Below are 12,606 nucleotides of genomic sequence, written 5' to 3' on the forward strand. Positions count from 1 at the left end.
ATTTACCTTTGGCATTGATGATGCAAGTAGATGAGCTACAGTTAAGCCCACATGGACTCCATTGAATTCTATGGGCACAAGGGTAGCAAACCCAGGGTCTTGGATTGCAAGCTCTTTAGGAGAAGGAATACATCTTTTATTGGTTTTGTAAAATACCTCGCATGTCTGCAGAACTATATAGGTAGTAAATAGTAATAAAGTTGATGAGTTAGGATTAAGTTTCACTGGAATGCATTGTTTCCAGAATTAGTAACACAAAACAAAATAATAAAGATAAAACAAGACTCTTCAGCAAACTAGATCTCTATCTAGCTCACAACACAGTTGTTAGACAGCCTAGCTACTCTGCCAGTCAAAAGACAATCTGAGTTTCATGGGTCACTTTTATATTCAAAATAATCTTTGAAGCTTGAGCCATTCCTTGAGGCAGGGACGGTCTGTTACGATGGGTCTGTGCAGTGCCTAGCATAGTGGGGTCCCTATCCTGAGTGGCGCCACTGGGCAGTACAGTAATACAAATAATAATGCATTCATTGTTGTTGTTAAACAGTTTTTCAAAATAGATTCCCCAAGAGTTAATTCAGACTTCCTTGGCCCTGTGCTGAAACTGGGCCCCCCCAGCCACTCACAAAAGCTGACATTGCCTCAGATTTTCTCCCCTATCTGCTTTCCCTTCAGGACTGTGACTTGCATCTTTTGCCTTCTCCCTCCCTTCCTCCTCCCACTCCCATCACTCCCCACCAAAGCCTTTCCTTCTTTCCTCACTTCTTTCAACTTTTTAAAAACATTTTCCCAACTTTTTTCTTTGTTTTTAATTTTTAAAATCTTTTTAAAAGATCAACCTTTAAAAATACTTTCATTTCCTCAGATAGCACTGCAGCCTCCACAGACTGTTTCCGCTTGCTGGCGGTGGTAGGATGGACAGTCTGTGTTCTAGTCACTCAGATTCAGGAGACGAGAGGAAGTTACATGGCTTGTCATCATAACACTTTCCACTCAAGCGTTCAGCACAAGCGCAGAACCCCAGCTGGAACGCCCCAAAATTATCCAGTTCACTAGGGTGTAGCAGCTGTCCTGTCAGAACCATCAATGGGCTTCACCACACCTCATTCCTTCCCCACTCATTCTTCACCCCTGCTCCCAGAACAGGAACTCTCAGGAAAAGTGCTGCCCTGTGTCAGCTGTATGTGGTAGAGATGAGAAGTGTGGGAACTGCATAATACCCAGATTGAGCACTACCTTGCTCAGGAAGGTAAATCAGTTATCTGCTTTACAGTACTTAACTCTGTCTCTTGCCTTAAACATCAGTCTAGAAGATTGTCTGTGTGTGTTGTACATTTTGTTTAACATGTACCCAAGGGGCTTGAAGTCGCAGGTATCTATTCTGGCTACTCCTTTTCCACTAATGCAGGCTAACATTCATGCCAGTAATAATCTTCCTCATTTCTTAACACTTACTTTGACTAAATAGCCATATCCTCATTTCTTGTCATTTATATATAAAAATGTGTAATGAGTAGTTATAATTATTTATATGTCAAAGGACAAAGAACGGAGGAATGGCTGGGTATGGAGTAGCATTGTAATTTTCAGGAAAGGCAAAAGTGCCAGCTGGTGATCACAGTTGCTAAGTGAATTATATGGTCCAAACATTTGATGCAAACTCATTTGTGGAGCTGGGGAACCTTTACGTGGGACAACAAAACAGTTTTTTTTTCATATTTGAATCACATGGCAATTAAAATAATTACAATAAAGTGAAGTGCTTGTAAATATTTTGTAACTTAAATCTTTAAAAACACCCACACTTCTTGTTCTCTTTTAAAGACATGAGTTAGTGTCTACATTTTGCACCTTATTATGCTAGACAAACACTTTTAAAGAAGGGCATGCTCAGGAAAATGCCCCGATAGAAAATATGCAAAGACAAGCAATTTTGTTGTCCTGTTCAATATTTCTGATTGCCTTTTGCAATCTGGAATTGTCCCTCTGCTGTCTGTCCCTTTTACTCACCCGAATTTTGGCATGATGAGTTTTGCAGCATGCACATAAGCTGTGCTTAAGGCCATGTTAACAGTCCTGATAATATATCTTCTAGGTTTCCTCTACGCTCAGAACAGTACCAAACGCAGCATTAAAGAGCGGCTTATGAAGCTCTTGCCCTGCTCGGCTGCCAAAACGACATCTCCTGATATTCAAAGCAAGTTTTATTTTTCTCTTGATTTTGTTTTTAGGTTTGCATGTGTCACAAGCTATACTTTTTAAAATGATGTTGTTAACTGCTCATTTGGGAGACAAGATATCTGCTAATGACTCACACGATCTCCTGATGTTTAAGAGGTAATTCTGGAGGGGTATGTCGACTCCCAGCATTTTTGTCTTTGCTCACATTGACGTCAAGGTGTCATTGCCGTGGGTAGCTGCTGTGTATTTTTCCTCTGAAAGCTAATTAAGAATTAGAGAGACAAGGTGGGTGAGGTAATAACTTTTTATTGGACCAACTTCTGTTGGTGAAAGAGACAAGCTTTCGTGCTTACAAGTTTGAAATCATCCTCCTTTCACCCATAGGAAGTTGGTCCAATAGACGATATTACCTCACTCACCTTGTCTTTCTAATATCCTGGTACTAACACAGCTGCACCAACCCTATAAACAATGAAGAATTAGTTCACTGGATAAATGAAATGCTTGGTCTGTGTGTGGGACAAAGGTGTTAGGGTTTTTAAACTGCCATTTATGGCCATCCCATAGAACAATACCAGTATAACTGGTTCTGGGGAAAAGGAATTGTAACTACTTAACAGTGAACTGCTTTGGAGGTAACACTTTACAGTGCATGTGTGAGAGAGAGAGAAAAAGAAGTACTGTGACTCTATCTGTGAAAGACTAAATTGCTCAGAACCACCTCATCCTGGTATAGTATATGGGCTAAATTGAATAGAGGTAAATCCACTTTAACAACAATAGGATCTTCCTCTATAAATTGGTCAACATAATAACGGGTTTAAGAGTAACTTTTTGGCCCCAATTGTGAGTGGTCCAGAAGTGTAGACCTGGGGGTCCCCTTAGCCACACCCAGAATTTGAGACTTGCAGAGCACCTACACTGTCCCTGGTGTAACTGTAAGCAGCCTCAGGGGCTATTCCAATTTATAATAGATTTCCACAGCCACCAATGGGCTACTCTGGCAGCCCAAAATAGCTGGAGCACAGGGCAGTCTCTCTGTGCTTCCTCCCACACACAGAGCTTTCCCCTACACTGGGGAAGGCCATTATGCTAGTCCTGTGCCACTTAGGAGAACCCTTTGTGATGGGTGGAATTCCCAGCTGGAGGGTGCTGGGATGCTTTCTTGCCCCTTTATGCCATAGGAATAATACAAAGTTTCTGGAATGCAGCACAGAATCACAGGCTGTGTGACTGTTGTATGGGACTTGGGTAAGAAATCTAAGGGTCAGCATGGAGAGGAAAGGTTAAGACCAACAATTGCAGAGGGGTGATACTCAATTGGAGTTTAAATAGTATAATTGGAGAGGATAGAAAGTTTATAAACAAACTGGAGGAAACAGACAAGAGACAACAGGAAAGAAAGAAATAAAATCAAGTGAAAATAAGCAAAGGTTAAAAACCATAAGAAAGAAAGAAAGAAAAAAGTGAAAACAGAATAGGGATGAAAAATAACAAAAAATAAATAAAAAGAGGCAGTCAAAACAACCAAAAAGAGAGGATAAAATAGTTAGAGGTTTAATACAAAGAGAAGGAAAAATAGGTGGAGGTTAAGAACAATTAAAATTGGAAATTGTTCAGAAGAATCCCATGCATCGCTGCAGGCTGGGGACCAACTGGCTAAGCAGCAGTTCTGCAGAAAAGGACCTGGGGATTACAGTGGATGAGAAGCTGGATAGGAGTCAGCAGTGTGCCCTTGTTGCCAAGAAGGCCAATGGCATATTGGGCTGTATTAGTAGGACCGTTGCCAGCAGATCGAGGGAAGTGATTATTCTCCTCTATTTGGCGCTGGAGTATTGTGTCCAGTTTTGGTTCCCCCACTACAGAAGGGATGTGGACAAATTGGAGAGAGTCCAGGGGAGGGCAACGAAAATGATTAGGGGGCTGGGACACATGACTTACTAGGAGAGGCTGAGGGAACTGGGGTTATTTAGTCTGCAGAAGAAAAGAGTGAGGGGGGATTTGATAGCAGCTTTCAACTAACTTAAGGGAGGGTTCCACAGGGGATGGAGCAAAGCTGTTCTCAGTGATGGCAGATGGCAGAACAAGGAGCAATGGTCTCAAGTTGCAGTGGGGGAGGTCTAGGGTGGATATTAGGAAACACTGTTTCACCAGGAGGGTGGTAAAGCACTGGAATGGGTTACTTAGGGAGGTGGTAGAATCTCCATCCTTATAGGTTTTTAAGGCCCGGCTTGACAAAGCCCTGGCTGGGATGATTTAGTTGTTGTTGGTCCTGCTTTGAGCCGGGGATTGGACTAGATGACCTCCTCAAGTCTCTTCCAACCCTAATATTCTATGATTCTATGAAATTAGGTTTGGAGTTGAATACAGTGTGATAGAAAACCTCTTACATTGTATTCATTCATAAGTTGTCTCACTACCGACTGATCCTGAAGAGTATTACTCACTTGAGGAGTCCCATTTAAGTCAACAGGAGATGATGTGGTCCAATGGATAGGGCCTAATCTGAATATCAGGAGACTTGGGTTTTATTCTTGGCTCAAAAACAATGAGGAGTCTGGTGGCACCTGAAAGACTAACAGATTTATTTGGGCATAAGCTTTTGTGGGTAAAAACCAGACGCATGGAGTGAAAATTACAGATACAGGCATATATATAAAGAGAAGAGAGTTACCTTACAAGTGGAGAACCAGTGATGACAAGGCCAATTCAGTCAAGGTAGATGTAGTCCACTCCCAATAATTGAGGAGGAGGTGTCAATACCGAGAGGGAAAATTGCTTTTGTAGTGAGCCAGCCACTCCTAGTCCCTATTCAAGCCCAAATTAATGGTGTTAAGTTTGCAAATGAATTGTAGCTCTGCAGTTTCTCTTTGAAGTCTGTTTTTGAAGTATTTTTTGTTGAAGGGTGGCTACTTATAAATGTGTTATTGAATGTCCAGGGAGATTGAAGTTTTCTCCTACTGGCTTTTGTATGTTACCATATAAAACATATATACAAGAGCCAGTAGGAGACCGTGATACTTTCCCATCTTTACAAAATGCTTTGTGATCTAAAACTGAAAACAACTGAACATTGGTATTAATCATGACTATAGGTTTGCAATTTAAGCTGTTAAGAGAGCAACCTTTCTGTATACCTGTGAAGAGCCTAGCATGCTTCTTGCTAGGCTAGGCTTCTGTTTTTCAGGGTTTATTAATTTCATTTTTCAGGGGTTATTTTTAGCAATTTTTGAGTTTTTTTGTAAATGTCAAAAAATCAGGGAGTTTGGGGGCTTTCTCTGTATATATTGTAATGAGTAATCTCTTTGTAATGTTCCCTAGTGTGGTTTAGCATGTACTATTTCAAAAAGCAGTATGTTAAAGTGCACTAGGGAACCTTTAGTGTCTAGCAGGGTCTACATAGACCAATTAATGAGTAATATGTTAGTGTGCTTTAGAATCACGCTCCCCTAGTTCACAATACTGCTCCATGGAGACCAGCCCTTAGGTACAAGTAATGATTTCCAGTGTTTTTCTGGTGTTTATTGGATAAATATCGATTTTGGTGGGCGTTTTTGTATCAGGGTGTCTTTCAATGTTTATCAGTTAAAACATAAAATTATAAACCCTATATACAAGTAATAGTAATCTGCCCTCCCACCAATAAAATGGATTGTTGCACAAACAATAAAAAAAGTATTTACAAAGAATTTTTTAGCATGATACTTGCACTTGCTTGCTAATAAGTGGTGTTGTACACCAAGTAAGGTAAGTTGAAGTAAAACTTACATAACTTAAAACTTACTTACTCACATCCGATGAAGTGAGCTGTAGCTCACGAAAGCTTATGCTCAAATAAATTGGTTAGTCTCTAAGGTGCCACAAGTACTCCTTTTCTTTTTGCGAATACAGACTAACACGGCTGCTACTCTGATAAGAGTTAATTGTATTTGGGAACAGAATATTAAAAAGGGAACTTGGAGTCAGTATCTTTCTTTGTGCTTTAGTCAGTAATACAGCACTAATTTTAAGTTTCAAGGCAACTGAAGACACTCATCATCACTATTTATTATCACCTTTTGACATAACTGCTATTGGGTTTGGCCAGACAGCATTTCAGAGTACTAGAAAGAAACTGAGCATTACCAAAACATAATTTGTTGTGTATATTGTGAACTCTTAAGTGACTGTGAGGGATATAATTTCAAAACAAGTACTTGATGACCATAAAAACAGGCATGCACACAATTATGTGCATTAAATCTTAATTTCTTTGCTCAACTCAGATAATATTGCATGGAAAATGGATAGGTACTTGCATGCATAAAGGCCCCAATTCAGCATTCTATCCATGTTCAGCAAAACATTTAAATATGTGCTTTATTTTAGCTATGTGCTTAATTCTCATTACCTTTAATGCAACCTAAACCCAGGTTTAAAGTTAAGTACACATCCTTGCCAACTCTCTGAATTTTTACACTAGTGACATGCTTTTGGATGGAGCTGGAGCCATTCTTGCAATGACCCAAGATGCTCCAGCCCTCTGATGGACTTGTTGGCCTCTTAGGGCTGAGTAAGAAGTTGGAGATGCTGTAGACAGAGCTCTCTCCCTCCCTATAGCAACCCAAAGTATTCTCACATGAGCAGAGAGGGAGCAAGATAAGCCCAGCCAGCTCAGGGTGGCTCTCCTTCCATCCTTCCCTCCTCCTTTGACCAACCAGTGCTTCTCCTCTGACCCTCTCCCTCCCCTTCCCTGCAGCACCCTGTCTGGGAAGGGGTAGAGTAGAGCAGTGGTTCTCAAAGCTGGTCCGCTGCTTGTCCAGGGAAAGCCCCTGGCGGGCCGGACCGGTTTGTTTACCTGCCGCGTCCACAGGTTTGGCCAATTGCGGTTCCCACCGGCTGCGGTTCGCCGCTTCAGGCCAACGGGGGCTGCGGGAAGCGACGCGGGCCAAGGGACATGCTGGCCACTCTTCCCACAGCCCCCATTGGCTTGGAGCGGCGAACCGCAGCTGGTGGGAGCCGCATTCCACTGAACCTGCGGACATGGCCCTGACCCGCCAGGGGCTTTCCCTGAACAAGCGGTGGACCGGCTTTGAGAACCACAGGAGCAGAATGAAAAGCTGGGGGAGCTGCCAACAGCCTAGAAGAAGGAGAAGAGATCCCACTGCATCATTCTCCCGGGCATCGGAGAGGAGCAGAAGTGAGACTGGGGAAGTTGAACTGATGCTGGGAGTAGAACTAATATGGGTGGGCTGAAGTAATGGGGTGAAGGCTGGATAGGAGATGGGTAAATGTGGGAGTGATTGCTTCTGCAGCAGGGGCCAAAATCACCTGACCCAGTACATTTGGGAGAGAGAGCCACGTGAATTGTCACACATTAGGAATAGGTAGGGGAGTTCAAAATCAAGACAGATTTCCTCTTCCCCCCCCCCCCAAAAAAAACAACAAAACTACAAGATAGTCTTCCTTTTAAAAAATCTTATGAATTTTTGGGGTCTTAAGGTTGGCAGTACTTAAGTGCTTTGCTGAATGACTTAAGTACATGCTTAAATGCATTGCTGAATTGGGACCAAATTGAGGGATGATGTACAGAGAATAGATAGTTTTTGTGCATGCTGTCTGGAGAGGCTCACAAGCAAGAATACCAACCTCAGGACAGTCTGTCAAGAAGCAGGCCACAAACCCCAAACTAGTTGTGAGTTTTCTACTTAGATTTGATCAACAAGTGTAAACTCCTCAGGCAATATACATGGAGTCACAGACAGTCCCCAGGGGCATTTCGGTCTATCTTGCCACTCGGGCAAGATTGACTTTGTGATAGAACATAAGAACAGCCATACTGGTCAGACTAAAGGTCCATCTAGCCCAGTGTCCTGTCTTCCGACAGTGGCCAATGCCAGATGCCCCAGAGGGAATTAACAAAACAGGTAATCATCAAGTGATCCATCCCCTGTCACCCATTCCCAGCTTCTGTCAAACAGAGGTTAGGGCCACCATCCCTGGCTAATAACCATTGATGGACCTATCCTCCATGAATGTATCTAGTTCTTTTTTAACCCTGTTATAGTCTTGGCCTTCACAACATCCTCTGGCAAGGAGTTCCACAGGTTGACTGTGCGTTGTGTGAAAAAAACCTTCCTTTTGTTTGTTTTAAACCTGCGGCCTATTAATTTCATTTGGTGACCCTTTGTTCTTGTATTATGAGGAGTAAATAACACTTCCTTATTTACTTTCTCCACACCACTCATGATTTTATTGACCTCTATCATATCCCACCCTTAGTCATCTCTTTTCCAAACTGAAAAGTCCCAGTCTTATTAATCTCTCCTCATACGGCAGCCATTCCATACTCCTAATCGTTTTTGTTGTCCTTTTCTGAACCTTTTCCAAGTCCAATATATCTTTGGGGCGACCATATCTGCACGCAGTATTCAAAATGTGGGCATACCATGGGTTTATATAGAGGCAACATGATATTTTCTGTCTTATTATCTATCCCTTTCGTAATGATTCCCAACATTCTATTCGCTTTTTTGACTGCCGCTGCACATTGAGTGGATGTTTTTACAGAGAACTATCCACAATGACTCCAAGATCTCTTTCTTGAGTGGTAACAGCTAATTTAGACCCCATCATTTTACATGTATAGTTGGGATTATGCTTTCCAATGTGCATTACTTTGCATTTATCAACATTAAACTTCATCTGCCATTTTGTTGCCCAGTCACCCTGGTTTGAGAGATCCTTTTGTAGCTCTTTGCAGTCTGCCTGGGACTTAACTATCTTGAGTAGTTTTATATCATCTGCAAATATTGTAACCTCACTGTTTACCCCTTTTTCCAGATTATTTATGAATATGTGGAATAGGACTGGGCCCAGTACAGACCCCTGTGGGACACCACTGTTTACCTCTCTCCTTTCTGAAAACTGACCATTTATTCCTACCCTTTGTTTCCTATCTTTAAGCAGTTACCAATCCATGAGAGAACCTTCCCTCTTATCCCATGACTGCTTACTTTGCTTAAGAGCCTTTGGTGAGGGACCTTGTCAAAGGCTTTCTGAAAATCTAAATACACTATATCCAGTGGATCTCCCTTGTCTACATGCTTGTTGACCCCCCTGAAGAATTCTAGTAGATTGCTGAGGCATGATTTCCCTTTACAAAAACCATGTTGACTATTCCCCAACAAATTATGTTCATCTATGTTCATCTGACAATTTTGTTCTTTACTATAGTTTCAAGCAGTTTGCCCAGTACTGAAGTCAGGTTTACCGGCCTGTAATTGCCAGGGTCACCTCTGGAGCCCTTTTTAAAAATTGGTGTCACATTAGCTGTCCTCCAGTCATTTGGTGCAGAAGCTGATTTAGATGGTCACTTTACACCAAAGATCACAAAATACTCTGAGGTTACTCCGAGTCCCAAGGGACCAGTCACTTACCTGAGGTCAATTTGCACCTTTGATGACCCGCTGAAGATAGTGCTTGTAGCCAATCCTGTAACAAACTAACTAAAGGTTTATTAACAGGGGAAAATAAATTAGTCATTTACAAGGTTAAAGCAGGTCACACACACACAGACGAGTTAGTCTTAAATTCTAAATGATGATTGAACTTCTATAATAAGCAAACTTTATATGTCTTGGGCTAACCCAAGCTAAATAGCTGGGGAATCCTTGTTTATGCTTATGAATTCAAGGCGCATAGGAACAATAAGCTCTCTTCAAATGACATTTTTATTTCCTTCCCCCAGTATTCAAGCTGTGATGGCACCTTCTTCAGGGCTGTGGAGGAAGCAATCAATGAAGTCTTTTGTCCACAATGGCTTCTCTGATGTCTGTAGACCTCAGAGATAATACCTCTTGTGGTGAACTGGTATTTCACACTTGGTAATTCTTCTCCTGTGACTGTGGTGTACTTATAGTCTTAACAACCATTTTTATAGTTACAGAGCAAACATTAAATATTCCCCTATTCCATGGGATACAGATATTATATGTTTCAGAGTAGCAGCCGTGTTAGTCTGTATCAGCAAAAAGACAAGGAGTACTTGTGGCACCTTTAAGACTAACAAATTTATTTGAGCATAAGCTTTCGTGAGCTACAGCTCACTTCATCGGATGCATTCAGTGGAAAATACAGTGGGGAGATTTATAGACACAGAGAACATGAAACAATGGGTGTTACCATACACACTGTAACGAGAGTGATCAGGTAAGGTGAGCTATTATCAGCAAGAGAGTGGGGGGAGGGGTAGAGGAGGGGAACCATTTGTAGTGATAATCAAGGTGGGCCATTTCCAGCAGTTGACAAGAACCTCTGAGGAACAGTGGTTGGGGGGGGGGGGAATAAACGTGGGGAAATAGTTTTACTTTGTGTAATGACACATCCACTCCCAGTCTTTATTCAAGCCTAAATTAATTGTACCCAGTTTGCAAATTAATTCCAATTCAGCAGTCTCTCATTCCATAAAGTCTAAACATTGAATACTGTGGTAAACCCAGGACAAACAGCTGCAAAAAAAGAGAGGGGTAGTAATTAGTCCCAGGGGATTAAAAGGCCTCTCCCTGTCCATAGAGGAGATAACTAGGGGGAAATAAGGTTCAGCTGCAAAAGGGGTTGCTAGGGAGCTAATTAGGTTCAGCTGGCTCCAACTGCTGGAGACCTTTTTAAACCCTCCCCAGGGTGGAGTGGGAGAGAAGCTGCCAGTAGGCTAAGGGTAGGAAGACACTGAATCCTTCCAGGAGGGGAGGCTGCACGCCCTCCCCAGAAGGGAAGGAAAACAAACACAAACGACTGATCAGGGAAAGGAATAAGGGGACCCTGTGCTACCTGTAAGGATTTTGCCTTGCCTAAGTCAGTGTCTCAAAGGCTAAAAAGGACTGAGTCTGCTGAGGAGGACAAGGTACTTTGCCACAATACATACATGATATCTATTTTAATTATACTAACATATAGGTGAGACAGATTGGTTTCCAGCTATGTATCTGTCAATATTCAGGGAGGCCCAGGGCCTTGGCATAAGCTGGCACCTGGTCTGCTAGCATCACACCTGTGCTTGAATGCTTGACTGAATTGGGACCAAAAATCAATAGTTTTGGTGCATGCAGTTACTTGATAGCAATATACACATTTGGATTTATGTACACAAATGTGTGCATATGTAATTTGGGAGGCACAACTTATTGCCCAGCTTTTGGAAATATTTCTCTAAATGCCACTGTTTAAAGACTAAGTTTGAGTATTTTATATTACTGTTAACCTTTTCCCTCATTTGGTGAACTGAAAAATTTTCAAAACATAGTTCATCTGGCAGATAGTTTCTGAAACCAGTGTGAAAAACCACTTTAAAAATAGAAGAGCATTACAACTGTAAGAATACTTCGCATAAAACTTTTAAGTGGTAAATGTGTGCCAGTTTCTCTCTCTTAGGTCATTTAATATGTATCCTGACATTTCCTGTACAAAAACCAATTAAATACTTTAAGACCTTACGCTCTAGAATCTAGAGAATTGATATGGGCAGTTTTAACTTTTATTAATGCCACTAAAATTGTGAGGCCTTTTGTATATAAATACATGTACTTTCACAAAGTTTCACTGCGTATTTAAGAATGTAGGTTTTCTGCCTCAGGCCAGGTCTACACTCTAAACTTACATCGGTTAGCGCTACGTTGCTTGGGTTGCAAAAAATCCACAGCGCTGAGCGACACAGTTATATCAACCTCATGCCCAGTGTAGACAGCACTGTGTCAACAGGAGGGCTAAGTAGCGTCTTCACTGAAGCGCTAAAGCAGCACAGGTGCACCAGTGCTGCTGCACCACTGCAGTGTTTTAGGTGTTTAAGTGCCCTCGGACTCCAATTTGTGTGATTCTGTAGCCAACATATGCCAAAAAAAAAAAAAAAGATACTGAATACTAAATGCAACACCAGATAAGTAATATTTCTGAAATACAACACTTTCAATCAGTGTAATTTGTTCTTTATAAAGAAGTCTCACTGTGGCCTTGTTTACTGAGAAGTTATTAGTATAAAAGAACACAGAAATACAATGTGACAAGTGTATTCGACTAAATTTCTTATTAATAAGAGCCCATCACCACACTATTGTCAAAATTATATTTGATAAATCATTAAAATGCAATATACATTTTTAGTGTTAAAGAAGAAGCCAGACAGTGTTCAGTATTTCAGTGTCTGTGTTTGCCTCTTGCCTTACCATTTACTGTATGGATTAATTTATCTTGTATTAAAGCTAGTAAAGTCTCTTTAGGCTGTCAAATTGTTCACAAATAGCTGCTTAGAGTGTGCATGTCTGGCAAAAGTCTGTAACTGCCTAAGGTATGGCCCATTTAAATGTGTAAATCAGGACATAAAGTACTGGTAACTTTTCAACAGTTGCTTGTTCTCAGGTTGCTTCCTTAGTCAGTTTAATCTAAACACTA

General features: G+C 41.4%; 1 protein-coding gene across 5 annotated transcripts in view; it reads left to right on the forward strand.

Annotated features, from left to right (window-relative positions):
- KCNIP4 (potassium voltage-gated channel interacting protein 4) overlaps positions 1 to 12,606 on the forward strand; it is an 857,625-nt gene that overhangs the window by 727,505 nt on the left and 117,514 nt on the right. The window contains exon 2 of one of the 5 annotated variants that reach the window (XM_074951607.1): positions 2,099 to 2,200. The exons of the other annotated variants lie outside the window; for them this stretch is intronic. Within the exon in view, the coding sequence (XP_074807708.1) occupies positions 2,099 to 2,200 (102 nt within the window). The remainder of the gene's footprint in view (positions 1 to 2,098; positions 2,201 to 12,606) is intronic. 5 annotated transcript variants of the gene reach the window in all.

The sequence above is a fragment of the Natator depressus genome, chromosome 4 (assembly GCF_965152275.1).
Source record: "Natator depressus isolate rNatDep1 chromosome 4, rNatDep2.hap1, whole genome shotgun sequence".
Lineage (NCBI taxonomy): Eukaryota > Metazoa > Chordata > Testudines > Cheloniidae > Natator > Natator depressus.